At 42.1% G+C, this 27,952-nt stretch overlaps 3 protein-coding genes across 3 annotated transcripts in view; all 3 read right to left on the reverse strand.

Annotated features, from left to right (window-relative positions):
• Window positions 1-265: 265 nt before the first annotated feature.
• LOC115130888 (proton-coupled zinc antiporter SLC30A9, mitochondrial-like) lies at window positions 266-17,338 on the reverse strand. Its single transcript, XM_029662451.2, has 18 exons — window positions 17,044-17,338; window positions 16,278-16,427; window positions 15,955-16,149; window positions 15,033-15,183; window positions 14,597-14,689; window positions 14,300-14,382; window positions 13,870-13,928; window positions 12,937-13,007; window positions 11,878-11,980; window positions 11,376-11,431; window positions 11,097-11,232; window positions 10,805-10,844; window positions 9,923-9,994; window positions 5,686-5,793; window positions 5,141-5,306; window positions 3,816-3,945; window positions 3,348-3,461; window positions 266-2,890 (listed from the first exon to the last, which is right to left on the reverse strand). The coding sequence occupies exons 2-18, from the start codon at window positions 16,384-16,386 to the stop codon at window positions 2,846-2,848; spliced, it is 1,731 nt and encodes a 576-aa protein (XP_029518311.1). The 5' UTR covers window positions 16,387-16,427; window positions 17,044-17,338; the 3' UTR covers window positions 266-2,845.
• Window positions 17,339-18,786: 1,448 nt separating this feature from the next.
• Window positions 18,787-20,603, reverse strand: LOC135572077 (glutathione reductase-like; the record flags this gene model as incomplete). The annotated part of the gene is made up of 2 exons (XM_065019083.1): window positions 18,787-19,436; window positions 20,439-20,603. Coding segments are annotated over 2 exons (315 nt in total), but the record flags the coding sequence as incomplete, so codon positions are not given.
• The window catches only part of LOC115130891 (glutathione reductase), a 7,845-nt gene continuing 443 nt past the window's right edge, over window positions 20,551-27,952 (reverse strand). The window contains exons 2-12 of the mRNA XM_065019825.1: window positions 27,395-27,554; window positions 26,076-26,102; window positions 25,783-25,871; window positions 24,666-24,735; window positions 24,350-24,497; window positions 23,122-23,176; window positions 22,908-23,007; window positions 22,688-22,774; window positions 22,147-22,317; window positions 21,721-21,832; window positions 20,551-21,457 (exon numbers count right to left, since the gene is read on the reverse strand). Of these exons, the coding sequence (XP_064875897.1) occupies window positions 21,321-21,457; window positions 21,721-21,832; window positions 22,147-22,317; window positions 22,688-22,774; window positions 22,908-23,007; window positions 23,122-23,176; window positions 24,350-24,497; window positions 24,666-24,735; window positions 25,783-25,871; window positions 26,076-26,102; window positions 27,395-27,554 (1,156 nt within the window). The 3' untranslated portion in view covers window positions 20,551-21,320. The remainder of the gene's footprint in view (window positions 21,458-21,720; window positions 21,833-22,146; window positions 22,318-22,687; window positions 22,775-22,907; window positions 23,008-23,121; window positions 23,177-24,349; window positions 24,498-24,665; window positions 24,736-25,782; window positions 25,872-26,075; window positions 26,103-27,394; window positions 27,555-27,952) is intronic.

Raw genomic sequence — 27,952 nt, forward strand, 5'->3', positions numbered from 1 at the left:
ATCCGCTCATACCATGCCCCACCACTAAGATAGTGGAGCCCCACAATAGAAAAAAATAAAAGGTACCTAATGGGAAGACAGGGAGGATATTTATAGTATGTCTCCCAAGTGGACAAATACCTATAGTGTGGAATTGTGATGGCCAAATTGACAGGCATTCCTTGTGTTGAACTATGTCCTCCCCAATCAAAATAATTACAGGAGTAATTCATCAGTTTTAAGGAATACTAAACAATACTAACAACTCTAAGAAAAAAAGATGATAAATGTTCATAAATTAAGATTTATTTGAACTCCTTCAGCAGTAGTTTCATTGTTCTATAACCAAAGGAAATCTTACATTATCAATGAACACCTTTAAAAATATATATATCCACCTCATCCCCGACAAAATTTAGAAACAACTCCAGCCCACCTCTAAAGAAAGCCGAGTATGTATTCACCATTAGGGTATAAGCTTACAGCTGTGTCCCTGCAACTTGTTCATTGGCTAGACTGTCCATTACATCAACACAGACATGAGCACAGAATTCAAAGAAAAGCAGTGGCAGGTGAAATGTTACAGAACTTTCAGGGAGAAATGAATGATATATCACAGCTATGATTTTCTGTCATATAGAATTAGGAATCATGTCAGCTCTATTCATTACATTTCTATCTGCAACATTCTGAATATTTCACTTACTGACTACACCCAAATAGAGCAGAACTATCAAGCTGGGAAGGTCAAAGTTGGGGCAATGGCTGTACAAACATCAATCTTTTATGGATAGTCAGCATTAATATTATTTATTTGTCATTGTCTTAGTCTATACACAGAATGTCCATGGTAAAACATGAGTTTTATTTCACATAAGGCTCAGAAACAAAATGGCTACCGACAGCCTACTATTATTTATAGTGGTAAAGGAGGGGACGTTCGCTCTCTCTGGTTGTCCGAAGACCACTTCATTTTTGGAGCAAAAACCCAATCTGTCATCTGCTGACAGAGCAAACAACTGACCGTCCCCACGTTTGCAGAATTTCACAAAACGCAGAGGTCCACAGCTGTATCAAGAGTATTTTCATAACATTGGTGTGATTTTTCACACTAGTGCTACTGTATTCAAGATCAGTCATCTCACTCAATTATTTTAAATATTTCAAATCAATAATTCTTAGAACCCTTTTGAACAACTCTTCTTTCATCAATGGTATTATGCTACCAATAACATGTTATAGTAACGCAAGCTAGTCATCACTAATGCACATTTCCATTCAATGAACCGGCGAGATCTGAACATGCCATCTTGCAGTGTTCATAGGTACATTACCTAAAATATAAGCAAAGGGAAAAAATACTTTCTCTACATACTGAAAATAAACTCTTCCCTGCTGCTTTTGTTAAGTGTACTTGAATAATTATTTGCATTCATAAAGGAATACTTGCAGAGGGAGTACGGTTCCATGTAGCTTCATAAGCTTTATGTATAATGAACAACAATATAAACGCAACATGTAAAGTGTTAGGTCCATGTTTCATGAGCTGAAATAAAAGATCCCAGAATTGTTCCCTACGCACAAAAAGCTTATTTCTCTCAAATGTCGTGCACAAATGTATTTACATCCCGGTTAGTGAGGATTTCTCCTTTGCCAAGATAATCCATACACCTGAGAGGTGTGGCATATCAAGATGATTAAACAGCATGATCATTACACAGCTGCACATTGTGCTGGGATTAACAAAAGGCCACTTAAATGTGCCATTTTGTCACAACAATGCCACATCTCTCAAGTTAAGGGAACATGCTGACTGCAGGAATGTCCACCAGAGCTGTTGCCAGAGATTTAAATATGAATTTCTCTACCATAAGCCACCTCAAACGTAATTTTAGAGAATTTGGCTGTACTTCCAACCGGCCCTCACAACCGCAGACCATGTGTAACCACACACGTACGCCCAGGACCTCCACATCCGGCTTCTTCACATGTGGGAAGACCTGAGACCAGCCACCTGATGAAACTGAAGAGTATGTAAGTAATAAAGCCCTTGTGGGTAAAGATTCATTCTGATTGGCTGGACCTGGCTCCCCAGTGGGTGTGCTTATGTCCTCCCAGGCCCACATTTCCCAGACAGGTGAAATCCATATATTAGGGCCTAATTTATTTATTTCAATTGACTGAGTACCTTATATGAACTGTAACTCAGTAAACTGTTGAAATTGTTGCATTAATATTTTTGTTCAGTATATAACTGCTTATTGATACTGGTCCGTTTGAATAGTCAAAAGACATGATTTTTCAACTGACTTGTTTTTTTGTTCTTGTGGAAAGATTAATAAAAGTCAACACGAGAACTATATTCAAAAGGTAACTGTACAGCTACAGTGTGTGAAACGCACCACGACCAAGTCCAATTTCAGAACTTCCGTGCTTTGAGCCCAGTTCACTGCCACACCAGGTGTGCCACTGTCTCTAATACCTCTGTGCTTTCGAACAAACACTTCGTAACATTGGTAACGGCATGGTCAAATCAACATGGAAAGAAGTGGAACTAAATAAATCACTGTCCCAGCACGTGTCTGTTGCTTATGTAGTTCTGTCCTTGAGCTGTTCTTGTCTATTAATGTTCTGTATTATGTCATGTTTCATGTGGACCCCAGGAAGAGTAGCTGCTGCTATCATAACAGCTAATAAGGATCCTGATAAATGACCAAAAAGGACTAAGCTACAGTAAGACTTGTTCAGATGAGTTGGAGAGGATGGGAGACAGCGGGAGGCAGAGGTCGGCTTGGCTATCCTCCAAACCCCATTTCTCTAGTTGCTTCTTGCAGTCGCACGACTTTCCCTGCGTAGATCCGTAGTGTTATAGAATCTCCAGGTCGACGTGCCGTACCTCTGGGTTGCGTTGCTGTGGAGTGACAAAGAAACAGGATGCATTAGATCTTCCACAAAAGTATTAAATGAATGGCAGCCATCAACTTGGATGACAATGTATAAGAGTACAGTATGCATTAGAGTTCATATTTGTGGTTTTGATCACCAAATAACAATTAATACAAGATGTCTCAGGTGAAATATTGCTGAGCTGTACTTAACAAGCCCCACAAGCTGCAACAGTGTACTCAGGCCTGTTTGGTTCTGAATCCCTAACCTTTTCCCTGAACTGTGCACTTCCTTACCCTCCTTTATTAATGGATTGGTTCTTCATGAATTGATTCGATGTATGCATGTGCTCGAGGGAGTTCACAATATTTCTTACACCAATCCAGTACTTTTTAAATTCACAACGGGGATTGAACGTGTGCACACTGGGGGAGAATGGAACAGAGAATGGAACAGAGAATGGGAGTGTAGCTCCTCTCTACCTTGAGCTCTTTCTCCAGGCGGTCCACCTCGGCCCCTAGGGTGTCAATGATGTTCTCGCCGTGCTTCAGCATAAAGTTCTCCAGCTCATCAGTGGTCTTCACCTGCTGGATGTCCTACAAGCCACAACAAAGACACACACGACTAGATAATCATAGCTTGTGCTGTTACATTCAGGGAGTCGTGTCATTAAGCAATATTCATTCACTTTTTATTTTGTTTAAAGTATTAAATCAGTTTGAAACAAAGACTAATTTCCCCAGCCCCATCCCTTGGCTGTATACCAAAACAAGTGGAAGTGCTACTGCTTGGCTGAAAAACATATCTCAGATTGCAGCTTTAAAAGGATTGTACAAAGGCTACCAACGCAGATCATCAACCCCAGTAATCCAGGCATCCAACTTTCCAAAGCAGAAGGAAAGCTAAAAAGCTATGGTGAAAAACAGTCTCCTTGTTAGCGTCAGCCTTACGTTGAGGATCTGTTCGATGTCCTGCTTCTCCAGGTAGGAACGGGTCACCACCCGCCCGTCAAAGTCCACCTCCGCCTTGAAGCGCACTTTACTCAGCCCCAGGTCTGTGGCCTTCACATCGTGGATCGCCCTGGTCACAGTAAAGACAAAGTGGGGGTTAAATAGCACAAATTTAAAAAAATAAATAGGGACCACAGGTGTAAATGAGCTAAGAAGCTAACTCTTGTGCAATATTTATTTTGTGCAAGGTCACTGACAAACCATAACATGAACACATTAAGAACATATCTGGGGCTGCATATATCAAGCATCTCAGAGTAGGAGTACAGATGTGGGATCAAGTCCCCCTCTGTCATTGCAATCTTATTAATTTTGATCTTAAATCAGCTCTCTTTCTCTGGCCATGGCTCCAGCAGACCTGCTCTGACTTTTCAGCTTGTATTTACATAACGGCTAACTATTAACAACTTCACACAAAGCAACAGTCTTGAATGCTGCAGAGGTTGTTGTTTCTGCTCGCCACAAGTCTTTTGTGTCACACTCCTGATGGAAACACCACAACGCTAGAGCTGACAGTAAGGTAAAACACTGGCGGCCCACTGCTGTAGGGGTAAGTCTCAATGGAAAAGCACCAAGTGAGTCCACGGGGCAACTTCACAGCTTTACATAAAGCCCCATTGGCAAATTGGCAACACTTCCCTCCCGGACCTCCTGTACAGCAAAGCATGTACAAGTGCAATAAATACTTTATGATGGATGCTTTGGAACAGCATGATCCTGGACCATGGTTTCCCAAACTCGGTCCTGGGGCCTCCCAGGGGGTAAGTTTTGGTTTTTGCCCGAGCAATACACAGCTGAATCAAATAATCAAAGCTTGATGAGGTGGTTATTTGAAATCAGTGCTAGGGCAAAAACATGCACCCAGGGGAGTTTGTGAAACCCTGTCCTGGACTATAATGTCAGTGCTGAGAGCTGAGGCCTGGATCGTGTGGGGACCATGACAGAAGACGTTTTAGAAAGCTTTGAGGTCGAAAATTACAATTAGTAGGCCTACTTCTTTTGGTTGTCCTACCCTGTTTTAGTCTGTTTTTTTCCCATTCAGTACTTTATGAGCGCAACCCTGGTACAGGGACAGAGGCAAGGTCATAATGGAAACTAAAATGAGCATTTCTCAGAGAAAACTCCAGGTAGTCCCTACCTGCTTGCATTTAGTTTTGTGGTTAATAAACAACTGTGGGACAGGGGCCATTGAGGCCTGGGGGGGCCGCTCCAAGGTGAAGATTCCCCTCCCCTAAGCCAGATCAGCATCCAACAGGGCTACTGACCTGACGGCGGGGTCGTTCTCCAGGAACTCTGTGAGCTTCTGGACGTGCTCGGCCTGGATGGAGCGTCCCAGCAGGGCCTCAGTGTTGGTGTAGATGAGGAAGGCGGACACAGCACCCAGGAGGGTTCCCACACCCAGAGAGCCCAGGCTATCGTACAGTGGGTTACCTGGCACGATGAGAAAATAAACAAAATATATATATAAAAAATATTTTAAAAAGAGTTGGTCTATGTCCCAAATGGTACCCTATACAGTGTTGCGGTCTGACTATGGACGCGTTCCAGGTCATCTTTACTGCATTTGAAGGCTACATAGGATGTTAGTACTATGTACAGATTTCAGACTCAGAACACACAGCATTGGTTTACTGGTAATATAAAGTCTGACTGTCCAGAGTTCAGACAGCTGGGTAACTGGTGACCTCAAGTTGTACAAAGTTGTCCTACTGGAATGACATGTGTGAACGCCTGTATGAGTGGGGAATGTATAGGTGGGGGATGTATGCGTGGGGGAATGAATAGGGTCTCGGAGTAGGTGTGTGTGTACCTGTGAGCGAGGTGAGCCCCATGCAGCTTGAGGCCATGATCACTCCCAGTACGGCAGCAGAGTCTTCCAGCAGCACCACGTTAGTGCTGGGGTCTCGGCTCTGCATTACTGCTCATCAAAACATACTGCCTTACTAATCACAACAATAACTACTGATGCACATACAGTACCAGTCAAAAGATTGGACATGCCAAATCATTCAAGGGTTTATTTTTTACATTGTAGAATAAGTGAAAACATCAAAACTAGAGGTCGACCGATTAATCGGAATGGCCAATTAATTAGGACCAATTTCAAGTTTTCATAACAATCGGAAATCATTATTTTTGGGCGCCGATTTGCAGATTAAATGTTTATTTATATATACACACCTTTATTTAACTAGGCAAGTCAGTTAGAAACACATTCTTATTTTCAATGACTGCCTAGGAACGGTGGGTTAACTGCCTTGTTCAGGGGCAGAACGACATATTTTCACCTTGTCAGCTCGGGGGACCCAATCTTGCAACCTTACAGTTAACTAGTCCAACACAGTAACGACCTGCCTCTCTCGTTGCACTCCACAAGGAGACTGCCTGTTACTCGAATGCAGTAAGCCAAGGTAAGTTGCTAGCTAGAATTAAGCCTATCTTATAAAAAAACAATCAATCATAATCACTAGTTACCTACACATGGGTGATGATATTACTAGATATTATCTAGCGTGTCCTGCATTGCATATAATCTGACTGAGCATACAAGTATCTGACTGAGCGGTGGTAGGCAGAAGCAGGAGCGTAAACATTCATTCAAACAGCACTTTGTTGCGTTTTGCCAGCAGCTCTTCGTTGTGCGTCAAGCATTGCACTGTTTATGACTTCAAGCCTATCAACTCCCGAGATGAGGCTCGTGTAACCGAAGTGAAATGGCTAGCTAGTTAGCACGCGCTAATTGTTGTTGTGTTGCTGGTTCGAGCCCAGGGAGGAGTGAGGAGAGGGACGGAAGCTATACTGTTACACTGGCAATACTAAAGTGCCTATAAGAATATCCAATTCTTACATAGCACATATTGCACTTTTACTTTCTTCTCCAACACTTTGTTTTTGCATTATTTGAACCAAATTGAACATGTTTCATTATTTACTTGAAGCTAAATTGATTTTATTGATGTATTATATTAAGTTAAAATAAGTGTTCATTCAGTATTGTAATTGTCATTTTTACAAATACATTAAAAAAAAATAGGCAAATTAATCGGTCTAGGTTTTTTTTGGCCCTCCAATAAATCGGTATTAAAATCATAATCGGTCGACCTCTAATCAAAACTATGAAATAACACACGGAATCATGTACAGTCGTCGTGGCCTAAAGTTTTGAGAATGACACAAATATGAATTTTCAAAGTCTGCTGCCTTAGATTGTCTGACCAGCAATTTGCATATACTCCAGAATGTTATGAAAAGTGATCAGATGAATTTCAAAGTCCCTCTTTGCCATGCAAATTAACTGAATCCCCCCAAAACATTTCCACTGCATTTCAGCCCTGCGACAAAAGGACCAGCTGACATCATGTCAGTGATTCTCTCGTTAACACAGGTGTGAGTGTTGATGAGGAACAGGGCTGGAGATCACTCTGGCATGCTGATTGAGTTCGAATAATAGACTGGAAGCTTCAAAGGGAGGGTGGTGCTTGGAATCATTGTTCTTCCTCTGTCAATCATGGTTACCTGCAAGGATACATATGCCGTCATCATCGTTTTGCACAAAAAAGGGCTTCACAGGCCCTTTGCTATTGCTGCCAGTAAAATTGCACCTAAATCAACCATTTATCGGATCATCAAGAACTTCAAGGAGAGCGGTTCAATTGTTGTGAAGAAGGCTTCAGGGCGCCCAAGAAAGTCCAGCAAGCACCAGGACCATCTCCTAAAGTTGATTCAGCTGCGGGATCGGGGAACCACCAGTACAGCGCTTGTTCAGGAATGGCAGCAGGCAGGTGTGAGTGCATCTGCACGCACAGTGAGGCGAAGACTTTTGCAGGATGGCCTGGTGTCAAGAAGGTAGCAAAGAAGCCACTTCTCTCCAGGGAAAACATCAGGGACAGACTGATATTCTGCAAAAGGTATAGGGATTGGACTGCTGGGGACTGGGGTAAAGTCATTCTCTCTGATGAATCCCCATTCCGATTGTTTGGGGCATCCGGAAAAGAGCTTGTCCGAAGAAGACAAGGTGAGCGCTACCATTAGTCCTGTGTCATGCCAACAGTAAAGCATCCCGAGACCATTCATGTGTGGGGTTGCTTCTCAGCCAAGGGAGTGGGCTCACTCACAATTTTGCCTAAGAACACAGCCATGAAAAGAATGGTACCAACACATATTCCGAGAGCAACATCTTCCAACCATCCAGGAACAGTTTGGTGACGAACAATGCCTTTTCCAGGATGGAGCACCTTGCCATAAGGCAAAAGTGATAACTAAGTGGCTCGGGGAACAAAACATTGATATTTGGGTCCATGGCCAGGAAACTCCCCAGACCTTAATCCCATTAAGAACTTGTGGTCAATCTTCAAGAGGCGGGTGGACAAACAAAACCCCACAAATTCTGACAAATTGGGCTGCCATCAGTCAGAATGTGGCCCAGAAGTTAATTGACAGCATGCCAGGGCGGATTGCAGAGGTCTTGAAAAAAAAGGGTCAACACATCAAATATAGACTCTTTGCATCACCTTCATGTAATTGTCAATAAAAGCCTTTGACACTTATGAAATGCTTGTAATTATACTTCAGTATTCCATAGTAACAGCTGACAAAAATATCTAAAGACACTGAAGCAGCAAACTTTGTGGAAATTAATATTTGTGTCATTCTCAAAACTTTTGGCCACAACTGTATATAGTAACCAAAAAAAAAAAGTGTTAAAACAAATCAAAATATATTTTATATTCTTCAAAGTGAGCCACCCTTTGCCTTGACAGCTTTGCACACTCATGGCATTCTCTCAACCATCTTCACCTGGAATACTTTACCGACAGTCTTGGAGTTCTCACATATGCTGAATACTTGTTGGCTGCTTTTCCTTCACTCTGCGGTCCAACTCATCCCAAACCATCTCAATTGGGTTGAGGATGGGTGATTGTGGAGGCCAGATCATCTGATGCAGCACTCCACTCCTTAGTCAAATAGCCTTTACACAGCCTGAAGGTGTATTTGGTCACTGTCCTGTTGAAAAACAAATGACGGTCCCACTAAGCGCAAACCAGAGGGGGTGGAGTATCGCGGTGGTTGTCATGCTGGTTAAGTGTGCCTTGAATTCTAAATAAATCCCAGACTGTCACCATCACACCTCCATGGTTCATGGTGGGAACCACACATTCGGAGATCATTCATACACCTACTCGTCGTCTCACAAAGACATGGTGGTTGGAACCAAAAATCTCAAATTTGGACTCATACCAAAGGACTGATTTCCACCGATCGAATGTCCATTGCTCGTGTTTCTTTTCCCAAGCAAGTCTTCTTATTGGTGTCCTTTAGTGGTTTCTTTGTAGTAATTCAACCATGAAGACACGATTTACACAGTCTCCTCTGAACAGTTTAGTCTGTTACTTGAAGCATTCATTTGGGCTGCAATCTGAGGTGCAGTTAACTCTAATGAACATATCCTCTGCAGCAGAGGTAATTCTGGGTCTTCCTTTCCTGTGGCGGTCCTCATGAGAACCAGTTTCATCATAGTGCTTGATGGTTAACTACACTTAAAGAAACTTTCAAAGTTCTTGACATTTTCTGGATAGATGGACCATGAGCAGTAGATAATTTAAAAAAAGCATTGTCCCTGCCCCCGTTTCAGTGAAAAGCTAAGGGTTGGGGCTGGAGTAATGTAACCAATCAAATTCGTAGACAGCCATGAATGCAAGGACTGACCATCCATGATATTCCAATTATAGTTTAAACCATGTTGAGGGGATACAGTGTTTCTTACATTTATTTTGTGTAAAAATGTTTGGAGTAAACAAGCTTATATTTTGGGTTCTGGTGGGGTATGACAGTTGAAAGAAGCTCATGAGGCATTTAGAAGTTATATTCTTCATGAATCAATGGGTATATATTTATAAGTCCAAAAATGGATGTGGTAACTGCTGGTTGCCCCTTTAATGTTAGGGGTCATGTAAGAATTCTGGGTAGATTAGCATTTGGGTGATACTCAAGTCATTGATGCATACATCAAATAAAAAGGTAACAAAACACATTAATATTGTACAAACCATATTCGTAGAAGGACACTCCTTGCTGGCCAGCACTCTTTTTGATCTCATTGATGGCCACTAGCAGTGTTGCTGAGATGGGAGGGAGGGAGAAGAAATATTACTGTCATAGGTTCCATAGAACAGTCACAGTGCACCTTCCCAGTCAATACATATAGTGCATTACATTCATTATAAATAAATATACACATCAGGGGCTATCAAGCATCTCAGTTTAGGGCCTCCCGGGTGGCGCAGTGGTCTAGGGCACTGCCTCGCAGCGCTAGCTGTGCCACCAGAGACTCTGGGTTTGCACCGAGGCTCTGTCGCAGCCGGCCGCGACCGGGAAGTCCGTGGGGCGACGCACAATTGGCCTAGTGTCGTCCGGGATAGGGAGGGTTTGGCCGGTAGGGATATTGTCTCATCGAGCACCAGCGACTCCTGCGGCAGGCCGGGCGCAGTGCACGCTAACCAAGGTCGCCAGGTTTCCTCCGACACATTGTTGCGGCTGGCTTCCAGGTTTGATGCGCTCTGTGTTAAGAAGCAGTGCGGCTTCAACCTTGATCTCTCCCGAGCCCGTACGGGAGTTGTAGCGATGAGACAAGATAGTAATTACTAACCACAAAATTGGAAAAAAAAAAAAAAATGGGGCAAAATATATTTAAATAAAAAGCATCTCAGAGTAGGAGTGTTGATCTAAGATCAGCCCCCCATCCAGATAATCTTATTCTTTGTGATCTAAAAGACAAAAACTGAACCCAAGTCAGCAATCCTACTCGGAGATGCTTGCTAGCACGCATTGGATGTAATGCAGTAGATGTGTTGAATGGGAAGGTGCACTGAAATTCTACACTTGTTAAATATGGCCCCAGAGGGTGATGGTAACATCAGATCATAACCTACCTCCTTCTGAAACCAGAGATCCTGCCAAGATACAGTAAGCCTGCAAGAGACAAAAACACAAACCAACTATTAAGAGGGACGGTGCCCCAAAATCACAGTCCATTATAGTGACTCAGTAAGACTATGTGAATGTTTGATATAGGGTACATAGCGATCGGATTGTGCAGAATCACTGTACACATTTTGCATCCCAAACAGCCACTTATTTATGTGTGATCAAAATGAGCGATTCTGCACATGGTCATGCCCAAAGTGATCCCTCAGCCGAGGTAACAATAAGGCCACCACTCACCCAAAGCAGAGACTCGATTGGCTGTGGGTGCAGCAGTCCCATGATGCCATGGTACCAGGAGAGACCCGCCCCCATCATGAAGATACCTACGCCACTGATGAGAGAGGCGATGTAGCGCATGTTTGAGAAACCGTACCTTAAATCAGGGAAGAAAAACAGAGTTTGTTTTATATCTGCACTCAACCCCCTCCGGAAGACAGACACCACAGATGCGTTGAAGCAGAGGGTGAACTGAGACAGTAACACCATAAGTATAATTAACGGTAGTGTGCTCCTCACGGGTGGACAGCGTCAGGGTTGCGGACAGACTGGCTGATGCCGATTGCAAGAAGAGCCTGCAGGAGAGAGTGATAGGTGTTAACAGAACCTGCTGCCTTTCCACAATATACTGTATAGAAGACCGTTTACGATTACTATGATACATTTCAACTAACCATGGCTACTGGCGTTATCTACTGCAAACAGAGATGGGACCAATTATATTAATAAATAATTCTAACTTATCCCTAATTACAATATAAGGGCATGTGACAACATGTGAACTTATTGGTAGCCAGTGGATGGCGGGTGCATCCCAACAATATCTCCTTTCTCCTGGAGTGTGCACTTGTACACTACTCCCCACACATCTGAAAGCAGTGGATTGACTGAGGCATGGGATTGTGAGAAGTTTCTACAATATTTCCAATACCAGACATTTCCTTTCAAATCAGCGAAGGGAAGTGACCAAATGCACCCTGTGAGAAGGAGAGATAATTTGGACATAGCCACGGTATCTGACCTGGTTGCAGGTGTCAGCCAGGGAGTGAATGGCCTCTGAGAACATGCTGGCTGATCCAGTGTACACCCAAGCCAGGAGCTTGAAGAAGAAATTCAGTCCATTACTGAGGGCAGAGAAAAACAAAATCAACCTTACAACGTATAAACATCAAGAAAATAATAGTTCTCAAACAGGGCAGCTAAAGGGTCACCCTGTCTTATAAACCTGCAATATAATTCAAAGGGTGGTTGCCAGTGTTTGTAACATTTTTTGTTCGACTACCTTTTCTTTGCATGATCGAGCATATTTTCCAACTGAATGTATCAACGCGTTTGATAGTGGCTGTAGGCAGACAGAGTTAAAGCTAGAATTCTTAATTGAAATGATAAAGCAGTCACTCTGCCCGTTTCAGTAAAAAGCTGAGGAATGGGCCTGGAGAAATGTAACCACTGAAATTCATAGACCGAGCTATGGATGCAAGGACTGACCACCCATGACAGCGCAATAATAGTTTTAACCATGTTGTGAGGCTATACAGTGCGTTTACATTTACAAACATTGGAGTAAAACCAGGTAATATTTTGGGTTCTGAAGGGGTAAAAACAGTTGAACTAAACTCATTTAAAGCTAAGTATATCCTTCAAGAATCAAATGGGAATATATTTAATTCATTTCCAAGTTTAAAGAAAATTGATGTAGCAACTGCAGATTGCCCCTTTAAGACCCATACCGTGTCTTGTAAATGAATTACGCTAACTCCTGTACTTCCTGCCTGACATGGGGGTCAATCTGAAAAGACCTAGTGGAGTCCCTCATGTGACTGCTAACTCAATAGCCCAACAGTGTCTGGTGTAAGAACCTACCCCTGAACAACTTGTACTTTACTTACATTTGAATCCCTGGATGAAGAAATTGAATTTGTAACTACATTAAAGCATTTCTGGCATGCATAAGAATAATAAGCCATTTCTGTGTTGTTTTTATGAGTTTTCATGACTCAACTTCACAGTAGGGTAAAAAACAAACAGAGTAATGATACTATGCCGGGAGGGGAAAACAGATGAGGAAAAGGAGACTTACATGCATATGGCCACCATCACCACCTTCCCCGGCCCTTGTGAAAATGTTGCCCTCTTGCTGCCTGATCGGGGCTACATGACATGAGAAGAAGGGAGATCAAGCCTACTGGAGACATTTCACCTATATCAGACTTATTCTAGGAAAAACACTCGGGTCAATTCCATTTTTATTCAATTCTGGAAAAAACAAAACAATTTTTAATCATTTTTTAAAATCAAATTCACTTTTGAAACCTAGGTTAATGTAGAATTGACCCTTTCAGCTAAATGGTACAAAAAAAAAGTAATCAAGACATATTAATGCAAAAACACATCTTTCGTTTTACCATAAGAGCCCTTCATACAGGCTACAGTTGCCAGCTAAATCAAAGTGAACATATTTAGATGATATTCTAGCACATAAGCACATTATAGAATGCACCATCACATGCTAGGGGGGTGCATTATTTTCCTGTAAAGGAGTCCGGCACTATACAGAGGCACTGTGTCAATGACAGTCGGTGTGAATGACATTGTCATGTAATGCAGTGGTAAAGGGCTTTGTGGATTAAATAACCCCACACAGGGTCAAAGGTCACGTGAAGGACATTGACAGCTCTGGTTTTGGGTAGCGGCCAGCAGGACATGTAACTACTGTACTGTGGCCATTTCTTTGTCTATCATATGCAGTCTGGTCAGGAGATCCTGGCTGTACATCCATTTAGTTGTGGCTAGTATAGCTAAAAAAATAACATGGCTAATATAGTAGAAATTGTAGATAGTTGCGTTTCTATCCTCAAGATATCTTGGTAGATCTACCCAAATGACCACCAGAACATTTTTGGTCAAAGTGTGTAATATGGATACATTTGCTCTTTTAATATTAGCTAAGCTTGAGGGCATTCCATAGGGAACATCACCACACTGCTTCAGGTCACTTAGGGCCGAAACTCACCTTCGTGTTTCCCCAGAAATCTTTGTACTCCTTTAGCAACTGCTGATTCCGGAAAATATCTGAATGACACAATAAAAAGGGGTGAGGAGACCTCAAACAGACCGTGTGCAAGCTTGTAGGAAACAGACACTCAGTGATTCCTCTCAAGAACACTAAAGAACCAGGCAGCTATCTGAGCTTAAGCCCAGGTCATATTCATTAAGGGAATGCAATTGTAAATGGGACAGAAAACTTAAAATGAGCCTTCTCGCCCCTCCCCATTTCAAGTCAGTTTTCTTCAATCTGTTGCCTAATGAATACAACCCATTAGAGACTAGGCAGGGTTACAAAAATAAAACAAAGCATATCATAAACAGCGCAAGTCTATACATCCTTCCGATTAATGTACAGTTAAGTCACAGAATGTGTTTGCAGGGTGGAGGACACCTACTATCTTCGTACTCTCTCTCCTCCACTTTCCTGAGTTTCCGCTCTCTGTCAAGGGCTTCAGGACTTCCCCACACATCTAGAGCTCTGGAAGTCAGATTAAAAGAACTGCTTGATGGAAAGTTTTCGTATTGTATACAATATGGTCTACCTAATAGCATCACATTGGCATAAGGTTGCCAATGTGCTGGTCAACTGTAAAGTGCATGATTCCAACACTTGATATCTATTTTGGTGCTGCCAACACTTGCTTTTTAATGACATGATTTTATGAGTAGTAAGGAATGTAAAATGTACTAACTTGACTTCCACGTCTGATCGCAGGAATACAGTGAAAGCCTCGGTGTCGTCGTGGGGGCTGCGTCGACGGATCTTTCTTAGCTGCACCAGGTCACTGAGGTCACACGAGAGAGAGAGATGGACAGACTAACAGTCAGTGGGCTGAGTATATTAAGAGTATTTGCATCAATGACTGAGTCACGGGCATGTTAACGTCCCATAATGTGATAATCACAACAGTGTGTTTCCCATTAGCTCAGTGGACGCTTGTAATGCTAAGCAGCACTGGTATGCCTGGAATTCACTGGTTACAGAAAAGGATGTCTACAACTTCCTTCAGTGTACATTACCAAAGCACCAACAGAAAACATTCAAGATAACAATCCTTTTGCCTTGATTGACTTGCCCTGTATCCAGTCATGCTTCAATGTCTCAATTCACAGTTGTAGAGGGTTTACCTTGGCTTGAGACAGAACTCGTTCATAGCTCTCACTGCAGTGATAAAGTTGTTCTGGGTGTACTTGGATCCATAGTCCCTCTTCTTAAGGACAGCCCGCACTTTCACTTGAATTGTCTCCATTTTTGTCAGACCTTGTGGGGTTACTGAACCTGAGATAAAATAAAAATATATTATACAACAGTGGCGATGAATTTCCCAATTAAAATAAGAGTAGCTAAGAACATAACTCAACACAATAACTGAAGACGTAATGTCTACTTACCAGAAGTACTTCCAGCTGCTTTAGGGGTTAGGGTCAAGCATGTTTCAACAACATTCTAAAGATATTTTGCGATCTTGTCTCAACGCTGCAACTCCCCAACGGGTTCGGGAGAGGCAAAGGTGGAGTCAAGCGTCCTTCAAAACATGACCTGCCTAATTGCGCTCCTTAATACCCACCAGCCAGCCACACCAATGTGTCGGAGGAAACACCGTTCAACTGGCGACCGGGGAACAGCCCGCAGACATCCGGCCAGCTACAAGGAGTCGCTAGAGCATGATGAGTCAAGTAAAGCCCTACCGGCCAAACCCTCCCCTAATCCGAATGACGCTGGGCCTATTGTGTGCCTATGGGACTCCCAGTCACGGCACAGCCCGGGAATGAACCTGGGTCTGTAGTAACGCCTCTAGTGATGCAGTGCCTAGACGGCTGCGCCACTCGGGAGGCCAAGACATACTTTTCATTCCTATTTTGATGTAGCAAGACTTCAAGGAGAGAGACTTCCCTGTTCTTACACCTCAACAGAATACTGGGGTGTATTAATTAGTGGCACAGTAGCTAAATGTTTTATCAACAGGTGGAAACAAGTTTGCTTCCGTTTGGTTCCTAGTGAACACACCCATGTATGTATTGCCAACACAGGACAAACAGTGGCTCTTACCTGGGGAGTCTGAATAGGCTTGTGCTGCCCCAGCCAGCACCTTCTCCGTAGTAGGTGGTCCTTGTGTCGGAGGAGGAGAGGGGCCATCCTTATTGCTGCCTGAGGTACAATAGTACTGGACCTGGCCTGTTGCTAGAGAGGCTACACGGAAGTCATGGCTGAACCACAGATTGTGCATCCCTACCTTGTGCCACCCTGTAGGGAAAAGTGTGCGTGTGTTAGCTATAACATGTTTATTCCATAGGCCCACAACACACACACTTAGAGTTGACAAAGAGTGTGATGCATAAAACAGTGCATTGACTTGAACATGTGAGCCTCACCGTGGCATGGTCGGGCAACCCTGGGGGTTCGTTGTGACAGTGGGGCTCTTTGCTGCAGGTAGACCCTGCAGAGGACTTGCCATGGTCTCTGTGCCAGGCCGGTGAACATCCTCGCCGTTGCGGGGCTTCGTATAGCAATGCTGGAACTTGCTGTTTGAGTGATCACAAGACAGCACTGTCAGTGAGCATCGGTTGAGAGCGGCCAAACAACTGGCATCACACACCTCGTTAGCTAGCTAATTTCATAGCCATATACGTTGGGTTAAAATGATAAAAACCGACTCTCCTCCCAAAGATTACATCATGATGTAACTACCATCTAGAATACTCTGGACCTGGCTGTAACGTTAGTTAGCTAATACCGCCTCATATCAGCTAGCTACAATAACAGTAACACAGTTCCAAATTATCTGACCGGCTAGTAAAGCTAGTTCTTGGCTAACTAGGTTAACAGGCAGAAGTTCAAATGACACATAACTTGACATTGCATTGACAGCGTCTTATAAACCTGGCCAATCAGTACTATCAATTCATAAAAACGGATGGATACTTCGCAGTCTGCGCGCTAACTCGATCTTGGCAAGCCAGATAAAGCCAGCCAGTGCCATCGTCGGACGCCGGTGCGACACCACCAAACAGGTTTGGAAAAACTAGCTAGCTAGCTAGCTAGCTAAAGTAAAGCGTCTTCCTACGTATACAGTGCACGTTTTTTGTTGTTGTCAGAAAGTCAGTCAATACATGTTGATTTATTTCAGGACGGCCTTACCTTGTTGTGTTACATTTGCTCCGCATATCTCAGATCATTTTGAGTTCCGTGCACCTGTTAGCTACTGACACAAAGGTCGCGTCCACTGCTCAAACGTTGCACGTATTAACCGATGGTTGCGTTCTACGTCATCGACGGTGTCATCGACTGACAGATTGCTATGAGACGAGATCGAAATTGACGAGAAAAATGGGGTAAAATACAACAGCAAAAATGATGTGCTTAGCTGATACGTTAAATACCTATCCAAACTTTGCATGATCTGGCAGGCGTCAGCAACGCCTGGGCAACACACAAAAATAGAGTGACGCTACTCTCGTGAGAGTATGATGGTTTCCACGAAATTGTAGTTGCCTGTTATCGCGATGATTTTTTTATTAATTTAACTGGGCAAGTCAGTTAAAAGAACAAATTCTCATTTACAATGAAGGCCTACACCGGCCAAACCCGGAAGACGCTGAACCAACTGTGCGCCGCCCTATGGAACTCCCAATCACGGCCAGTTGTGATACAGCCTAGAATCGAACCAGTGTGTCTGTAGTGACGCCTCAACCACTGAGATGCAGTGCCCTGGACCGATGCGCCACTCGGGAGCCCAAATGTGTTTCAATCGCGCTATCCTGTGTATGTAACAATAAATAAATAAATAATGATGTAACTATCAAATAATCTACCCAAGGCCTAAAATGCTGGTAGATTGACTATTCCACCAGCCACCTTTTTCATTTTTAATTTAATTTTACCTTTATTTAACCAGGCAAGTCAGTTTAGAACAAATTCTTATTTTCAATGACGGCCTAGGAACAGTGGGTTAACTGCCTGTTCAGGGGCAGAACGACAGATTTGTACCTTGTCGGCTCGGGGATTTGAACCTTCCCTTCCGGTTACTAGTCTAGCGCTCTAACCACTAGGCTACCTTGGTGGGTGGTCAGGGGTTCACAGTGAAAGCATTTTACTCGCATTTGTGAATAAAACAAATAGTAAAGTATGCTTACATTTTTAGTGAAAAATATTTCTGACGTTATGTTTCATAGCTGGTAAATTAATCTGAGTCAAAGAACTACAAATCCTATTCCACCTCGCGCTGCAACACTGCCTTGTAGGGGTCTGTGCGTACATACAGCTGAGTGAGTGAAATAGGCATTCAAGTTGGTCTAATTAACTTGAAACGAAAGTCTACTGAAGTAAGACTTTGTGCTTGTGTTTCTTGGTTATTTCCATTGTTTTGTTCACAAAATAGATTGTTCAACGTTCGAAATTCAACTGCTAGGAAAGAGAAATTTTTCCGCTAGTCAGACTCAATCTCACAGGCACAAACATGAATCAAAACCCGTTACCACGGTAACCTCCGCACTTAAAGGGGCAGGTGAACATTTGTCTCCTAATAATTTGGTTAAAAATAAATGCAATAATATACCAAATTACTTATTAGTAATACATTTGTTTTAGAAACATTACAAAAATGCTCATCCATTTTTGTGTTTTGTTGGGTGTAATTCTAGCAGGAAACAAATATCTTCTATGGTAATAAAAAAAAAACGAATCTACCTGCCACAGTGGCTGGTGGACCAAAGAGTACATTTTAGGCCCTGCATCTACCATAAAGGCATACATTGGTTAAAGATAGTTAATTCAACATGGAAAGCGTACCAAATTCCAAAATAAATTGTAAGCAAAAACTAGTGCTAAAAATTGGCATTAAAAAGGTGTCAAAGAAGTCGAAAATAAAACATGATACAATACTTAAGAAAAGACTGCAGGTTTATTCAATGTGTATTACAATACAGTAGTGAAATTGCGACCTAGTAATTGGGGGCAGTGTTTGCAGCGTTCTAAAACAATGACTGACAATCAGGGTTTCACATACACTAGGAGAGTTATCATTACTCCCAACGCAATGACTTGACAACAATGCCTGTAGAAGATCCCCCACTTCCATTTCACAGTCATGAGAAAAATCTTGCATGTTTAATAAATTGATAAGCAATGCTTAAACACCAACAGTACAGATGAAGAAAGCAGTAACTTCATTGTCTTGGTCCATCTAGGCATTTTCAAAAATATTCATACGAGGTGCACAAAAGAAGTTACTTAAATGAAAGAAAATGGAAGTAGAGAGCTGTTATTGAACATTGTGTTGTCAAGCCCTTGCAAAAGAAGACGTTTGAGCCACTTGTTTCCTGGTATAGTGATTCTCGCTGGTGCTGTATAGGAAATTAAGGATCGTCTAGATGTTTGCATTGTTAACGCATCGTAACAAACTCCTCGGACGATGTGGGGTGAATGGCAATAGTCTTGTCAAAGTCTGCTTTAGTTGCCCCCATCTTGATGGCTACTGCGAAGCCTTGCAACATCTCATCACAGCCAATTCCCTGCATATGAAGGCCCACCACCTGGGGGAGAAAGATATGTAATTTTTGTTAGATTGAGGCAGGCTAAACATGCTGGCATGAATGGTTTGCTCAATGAGCTCAATATTGAGGGGTCTAGGGTAGTGTTCTTCAATCCCGGGTTGTGTTCATTAGGGCATGAAATGTAGAATTCAAAATGTATCGCAGCGGAAAAATAAAATTATAGTTTCCTATTGGATCGAGTCCCATAGGGCGGAACACAACTGGCCCAGCATCGTTCGGGTTTGGACGGTGTAGGCCATCATTGTAATTAATAATTTGTTCTTAACTGACTTGCCTAGTGAAATAAAGGTAAAATAAATACAAAAATTGACAAAAAATTGACAATTTTACAAAAAAGTCCCGCCCTGTTTCAGTCTCTTCCGTTTGGTGCCAAATGAACAAAGATTAATTCAAACCCATCTATGAACACACCTACTTCATCAAATCAAGGGCTTCATTAGTTGATCAAGGGCCAGATTCAAATCAGATCCGCTTTAGGCAAAAACCGTACAGCTGATGTTTTGACGGTTTTGGAGGTGGAACTGCGTAAGAGCTGTCAAATCCACAATGGTTCCCGGCTTTTCACCTAAAGCGGACATTGCAATTGTCTGCACAGAGTCCCATTGAGAGAAATAACATGCAGCCTTGTTTACAAGTTCGAACATTGGATTATTTTAATGAAGACACATTTCAGTTGAATAAATTCAGTTGTACAACTGACTAGGAAGAGGGAAAGGGGGATTCCTAGTCAACTGAAATGTGTCTTGAAATGCATTCAACCCAACCCCTCTGAATCAGAGAGGTGCAGGGGGCTGCCATAATCAACATCAACGTCTTCGGCGCCAGAGGAACAGAAAGTTAGCTGCCTTGCTCAGGGGCAGAACAGATTTTTACCTTGTCAGCTCAGGATTCGATCCAGCAACCCTTCGGTTACTGGCCCAACGCTCTAACCACTAGGCTACCTGCCGTGGTCTCCAGGACCAGGTTTAAGGGGCCTCTCACCTTCTCCTCCTTGCCCACACACACCAGCTTCATGATGCACTGAGTCTTCCTGGTGGTTATGGCGTGATACATGGGAGTGAAGGAGGTCTTGTAAGACTTCACATTCTCCTTCCCCCTGTTTTTAATCGCCTCCTCTGTAACACAAGGAGACCAAATGTAAGACCATCAGCTTCTCTACTAATGAAAAACACAAACACAAGGTTGCGTTCCAATTGGCACCCTATTCCCTAAAAAGTTTGCTACTTTTGACAAGGGCCCGGTTTTCCAAAAGCATCTTAAGGCTACGTTCATAGTAAGAACCTTCGTAGGAGCATCGTTAACTCTCCAAGCTGTTTCCCCAAAACTATCATTAAAGTTGCACTTGAATACACTGGTTATTTATTTTAATTTTGCCTCAATATAGTTTATGATGTGTAACATGTGCACAATGATGTCTTGATATAGTGAATTATTTTAGGGTAAGCATTAGAATAATATTTGCAGCCATAGGCGATAACATCTTTCTCGGCGCTGATCCGTCATCAGTATTGTGGAATAATTCTAATGTTAAGGTAAGAGTCCAATGGAGAAAGCCGATCCGAGAGCAGCGATGCCTTTCTTTCAATCCTACCAGTATCCACACTATGCCTCAACGATGCACTTAGCAAACATTCTCTTTGCATGGTTTTTGGGAAATGCGTGTTACAATGCCATCCGTTGCAGGAAAGACGCATTGTTAAAACACTTGTAAGCCTAAATTCCATTGCTATTGGGAAACCGGGCCCAGGCTGGTTATTTATCCAACAGACTGACAGAGAAACACGCCAACTCATCCCACTTCAGCGGAGAACATTTACAATATGGGGAACCATCCACCTGAGGACTTCTTTGCTAAGAGCGCACTCACCTTCCTGTGAGGCCCACCGTGCCGATGGGTGGGTGACTGAAAACTACCGTGGGAATGTTGGAGAAGTCGACCTTGGCATCCTCCTTGCCGTCAAACAGTCTGTGTGCCAGCTTTCTGCCCGCTGCAATGGCGACTGCCCACACCCAACAGAAAAAATGTCCCACTTGAGATTTGCAATGCAAAAATGTGTCTGAACTATCAACGGTACACTGTGAGATTATATCTATAGTTATCTTCTTCCTTATCCATTACAGACAATCTATTCACATTCAACATGATTCTTAGGTGAATTGCAAGCTGTATACAGTTGAAGTTATGTCTGTAACTAGACACAAGTATGGTTCAAAATGGCCACTTTTTTGTCTGCCATACTCCTGATGTGTATTAACAGCCTACCAGGAGTAAGGAGGGCCTTCCCGCACACGTCTCCTACAGCATAGATCCCTTGGCGAGTGGTGTTCTGGAACTCATCTACAACGATGAAGCCTCTCTCATCAATATCCACACCCTGTCGAACAAGACATCCAACCTTCAGTAAGCCGCCACATCCCATACACAGGGTTTGTACTTTATATTGAAATCTTTGGGACTATTATTCACAACACTCATACATTTAGCTCTAGCTGCTTTAAAACATGACATTTCTCTTTTTGCAACATCTGAGAAAACAGTGAGCAATGCAGACAATGGAATCGCAGTGTACAGCATTCCAAACTCGTTTCTGAATCCCTTGCCACGTACTGAAACTATAAAAAGGTTTTAGCAACATCTCCACATTTTTTTCTAGAGACCTTTGTAAACAGTCTGAGGAGTGATCCTCACCATCTGGCTGAGGTTGAGGCCGGCGGTGTTGGGCTCTCGTCCGATGGCCCATAGCAGACAGTCTACCTCCTGGATGGTGCCGATTTTCTCCTCCTCGTTCTTCTTCTCTGGGTCTTTGGTGACCAGTGTGACCTCCAACAGGCCATTGCCTGTCTTACTCACCAACTTCACCTGACAGCAGACACAGGTTATAGCAGACTATCAGTATGTTTCAGGGGATCAATTTGAGCAAGGCAAGGTGCAGAATCACTTGATCTTGAGGATCACATAATGAGTAGTTATTTGGGATGTAAGGTAGCTAGTAATTCTGCGTAGTCTGCCTATAACCTAGTTGATCTCACCGAAACAATAATGACCACTTTGGGATAACAGTGGAAGGACAATGTGCATGTTATACATATATTCATTGACAAAATGTTGGATGCATTATAATCATAGAAATGTTAATGGTCAAAATGGTTGGATGCATTATAATCATAATGTTACTCAAAACAAGAAAAATAGTAGTTATAGACTATCATCATTAAAGAAATGCTTTTACCTGAGTATTTTTCCACAACTCTATGCCAGAGTTCTGCAATTCTTTGGTGCAATTTGAGCTTATCAAGGTGTCGAAGTTTCTCAACACCTGTAGGGGAAAGGTAAAAAGGATTAGACATGCCCTCTTGTGGCCACCTCCTGTACATGCCACACCTCTAAAAACTTTCACTCGTGTTTGTGGGATGATATATGGGCCAATGTCTGCCTGGATTGGTTCTTACCCCTGTCTGACGACATATGATGGATGTTTTGGACCCCAGTGTGGAAAGGATGCCAGCCATTTCCACAGCAATATATCCAGCTCCCACTATGACGCTGCGCCTGTTGGGAGGAAACATTTAAAAGGATGAAACACAAACTTACACAACACAATCTGTCAAACAGCCAAGCCAAGATATCAATATATCTGATGGAAATTATTGTCATTAAACTTACTTAGGAAGGCTTTCAAGTTCAAAAAAGCCATCACTGGTGATGCCAAGACTTGCCCCTGGAATTATATGAAAAGTTAAAGCTAGAATCCTTAAAGGATCTCTCCACCCGTTTCACTAAAAAGCTAAGGGTTGGGCCTGGAGAAATGTACGCACTTTCAAATCATAGACAGAACTGTTTGCAAGGGCTGACCGTCCTTAGTGTCATAACTATCGTTTTAACCATGTTTTGAGGCTATACAGTGTTTGTTGACATTTACTTTGTTTACAAACATTGTAGTAAAACAAGCTTATATTTTGGGTTCTGACCGGTATGACAGTTAAACTAAGCTCATGAGGCATTTATAAGTTATATTCTTCAAGAATTAATGGGTATAATATATATATATATAATTAATTTATAAGTCCAAAAATGAATGCAGCAAATAAGGATTCTAGCTTTAACCAAGCTTATTATTTCATTTTATATTTGAAAAGCACGATTTCTTCATGATAAATAAAAATTCTGTGAAAATAATTTGATAAAATAAAAAGAAAGATTCATGTTTACAATTTGAACAGCAACAATGAGCATATAGCAAACGTTTAGGTATAGCAATTTTACATAGTAGACTGCAATACCTTAATCGAAAGATAAGTTATACTTTAAAGCTACAATATGTAACTTCTTGGGGGACCCCACCAAATTCACATAGAAATTTAAGTTATAGATATGTAATTCTCATTTTGAAAGCAAGTCTACAAAGCGGTAGATCTTTTCAGTGCTTCCCGTTCTTAAGTTTCCTTTTAGCGTCTTTTACCAGCTTCAAACAGCTGAAAATACAATATTTAGGGTTATGGAAAATATATTTCACAGTGGTTTAGATGGTAAAAGGATTCTCTACACTACGCTTGCTTGTTTTGTCACAAACTGAAATTTGGCGAACTATTCAAATTTTTTAGCAACCAGGAAATGGCAGAGATTTCTGCATAGTGCATCTTTAAACTAAACACAACTTTTCAAACTTAACGAAGACCTCATTAACCCTTTCTGAAGCTTAAACAGACACAAATTACATGCTAGATAAAGAATGGCAAAAGGGTTGTCGCTTTTCACAAATAACTTTTTTAGGTTGTTGTTCATTTAAATATGCACCCTAGGTCATACCGCAATGTTTAGGCATTTCGCTGCACCTTTTATACCTGCTGTAAACTGTGTACGTGACAAATACAATTTAATTGTGTAGTCTTACCTGGCACATCACTGTCACTCAAGACAGAAGGGAACCCTCCTGTGGCAATGAGGATATGAGGCGCGGTGTACTTCTTCCCATTCACCTCAACAGTGGGGTCAGGGCCGTCAATGAACCTGGCGTGACCCTGAATCGTTTCAATTTTAGCCTATGGGAGACGACCAGTTACCATTCCGTTCCAGGTGCAAATATGTGAACAAAAACACAATTGTCATAAATATAGGCTATTATGGTGCATGTCTATGCAAAACCTGTTTTATGGATGATGAGGGAAAGCAAAATATACACTCCAGTCAGTGAACTGGTTTAAGCTTACCTTGTCAAGATTGTTGCGATAGATGTTATTAAGCCGACTAACATATGCATCTCTTTTGGTCTTAATAGTTCTGCACACAAAAGAAAAAAGGACTGATTACAGAACTGGAGACATTTTCCTCTTAATTTGTGCTCCCGAGTGGCGCAGCGATTATTATCAATTACCCCAGTCAAAACTGATATTAATGGATGACATTATTATCACCAATGATTACTGATGTGTTCCCGAGTGGCGCAGCGGTCTAAGGCACTGCTAGAGGTGTCACTACAGAACCTGGTTCGATTCCAGGCTGTATCACAACCGGGCGTGATTGGGAGTCCCATAGGGACAATTGGCCCAGCGTCATCCGGGTTAGGGTTTGGCCGTCATTGTAAATAAGAATTTGTTCTTAACGGACTTGACTAGTTAAATAAAAATATATAATTCATTAATTCATTTTATAAACACAAATTTCTAAATATGTTCCAATGTTGCACATAATGTCAAAATGTGAAGTTGGTGCGCTCACAGAAAAGCTTGACGGCATAATAATAATTTTAAAACAGCATGTTATGTTGCACATGACAAATAAAATGATATCAGTTTTAACTGGTTGTGGCCACTTCCTTAGTCTACCCTATCACTCCCAGTCACATGGGTAACACAATCTGTGTGGAGTTCTTTGCGTTAATCTATTTGGCAACTGAAGGCTAAGGTTGGGCAACAGACTGCTATGTAAACTGAGAACGGGATGGGGAACAAAAGGAGCATGACTTGCAGATAGTTCAAATAACAACATCTTAACAAAGCCTCTGACTTATCTTACAGGTCAGTTCATGAAAAATCTGCAAATACTCATCATGAATTTGCCATTTCACATCAATAGAAATGTGTGGTATCCTTTCACACGCACACCCATGAACGCACACAAACACCCCCACATGAAAGAATGAGGAACCAAAGAAAAGGCTGGCCTTGTGCAAGAATATCACATTAACACGTCAATGCGAAAAGAAACTAGAAATGGTGTGTGAGGGCTCTAACTAAGTTGACAGGATGCAGTAATTTAAGGTGTGAGAGGACAGGCTGATGTCAGAACAAGTCCATCAACTGTGGCGACCTCAAGTCAGATACTTACTCCCAGCTGAAGTGAACGTGTCCGCCATCAAAACCATAGTCAGAGTGATCGTGGAGATATTCTGCATGAACTGCAGCATTCCACATAACCTGAGACCAAAAGCAAACACTTAATTGCGGGATCACATTCTTCTGGCCCTTTCTATTACTGTACCCTACAAATACCTATAAATAGTGTGTGTTTAATGAATGTGTATTCAATATTCCACACACACAGCACAAAACTTACTCTACTAACAGTGCCTAGGCTACTTACACCCCCCCCCCCCCAGGAGGCTGACTATAAAACAATACCTTCTTAGGGACACAGCCGACATTGACCTAAAGAAGAAAAGGAGAAAAAAGGCGACAAACATGAGCATGACTAAAAAACAAGCGAACACAGGAAGTGTCAAGTCCTTCAAGGAATTAGTTAACTGCATTGCATCATTAAATATCTAGTAATTGAAATATAATAGCAATGTATGAAAAGGAACCATCCATGCTCCTACCAAAGAAACATGGATGTGTGTGATTGATGTTGAGACACAAAGCAATGGGAGCCGAATAATCGTCTTGCATTTTGCAAGAATACTGGCCACAGCTCTGAAATTGCATTGCACCAACACAGATTGTTGAAATTCTGGTATGTTGTGTGGGAGAGCAATACTTTTGACCAGGGATGGGCAGCTTTTGTAGGATTTATTTTTATTTTTATATACATGCTTTTGGGGGAGGACTCAGTCAGGGTCTCTACTTACTGTCGAGAGTTAGAATACACAAGATTACATTTTGAAATTTGGTTGTGCATCAGCAGTTACTTAATTAGCCCATGTCAGCTAACATTTTTTAGATTGGTAAATTAGTCAAGCTATCTAAACTTGTAGTAAGCATGGTCAAATTACCAACCGGGTTGGGGCCTACTGATCGTCAGTTCTCATATTCATACACATGGCAAAATGTCTAGAATTGCAGGAAATTAGCTGTAAAACTGCTATTTTTTTCTCTCCGCCCCATGGCAAAATGAGTAGAAAAGAATGACATTTGTTTAAAATTGCGAAATATTCTCTCCGCCCCATGGTAAAATGTGTAGAATTGCAGGAAATTAACTTGAAATTAAAGGTTTCTCTTTGCTGTCACAGAGGAGCTGCTAAAATGTTTTCCTTGTGGCCCCCACCTTCATCAAAGTTGCCCATCCCTGCATTATACACTTTAGCTCAAAAGATTGTACAATTCATTACAGCTATATAAGGTAGACCAGGCTTTACGGATGTGGTAACTTTAATAGCTTATCTTCCATAGACTGAAATGTGGAGAAGGGGGTGATGAACACCTGTGGCCATAACTCTAGTACTGTTAAACAAAATGATTATGTACCAGTAGAATGCTCGTGCGCTGGATTGGTGCCCATTGCTTTTAACTCTAACAAACCACAACATTGTGCACAAAAACATCCCACAAAAAGAGTATGGTCTCGAGGCTTCGCAATGAATCCGTTAACTACACGTGACAACTTTACAGAATATCAGAGACTGAACAGTGGAAATTAGGCCTATGCGATGTAATTTCAGAGTTGCTTTTTGAACTATTTATATAAGTACAGTGGCTATAACCAGGATAACTTTTTTACTCACACAGGTACCTCCGAGTTTGTGACTCTCGACCACCGCGGCAGTGGCCCCGAGCTCCGCTGCCCTGCGTGCACCGGCTAGACCCCCAGATCCCCCTCCAATCACTAGAAAATCGAACCGGGTTGTTGCATCTGAGGCCATACTCCGACGGATAAGTTTGTGTCTGTAGGAGGGTGGAAGCAATCGCCGGAGTGAGAAAAGAAGAACTTGCATCCGGGCAAACGGTATTATTATTGCCATAACCAGGAAGCCCGCACACCACCGGACGCAGTTGTTTGGGCGAATGGGAGGGTCAATCCCCGAAGTGAAAGCTAGTGCTTAGTCATTGTGAATTGCAACAATGGTCTGTAAATCCCAGAAACTATTTTAACATAGTCATGGTGATGTGCAGTCTATTAGCCTACAATGATAGGCTAATCTTACAATATGTGATATGAGGAGCACTGACGGAATGAATGGTAAATGAATATCAAAATATAGGCCTAGTCTACCCTTTTTAATGGAAGGATAATACCTATATAATATCAGCAGTGTCATCATCCTAAGGGCTATCTTATATGA

The sequence above is a fragment of the Oncorhynchus nerka genome, linkage group LG6 (genome assembly GCF_034236695.1).
Source record: "Oncorhynchus nerka isolate Pitt River linkage group LG6, Oner_Uvic_2.0, whole genome shotgun sequence".
In the NCBI taxonomy this organism is placed as follows: domain Eukaryota; kingdom Metazoa; phylum Chordata; class Actinopteri; order Salmoniformes; family Salmonidae; genus Oncorhynchus; species Oncorhynchus nerka.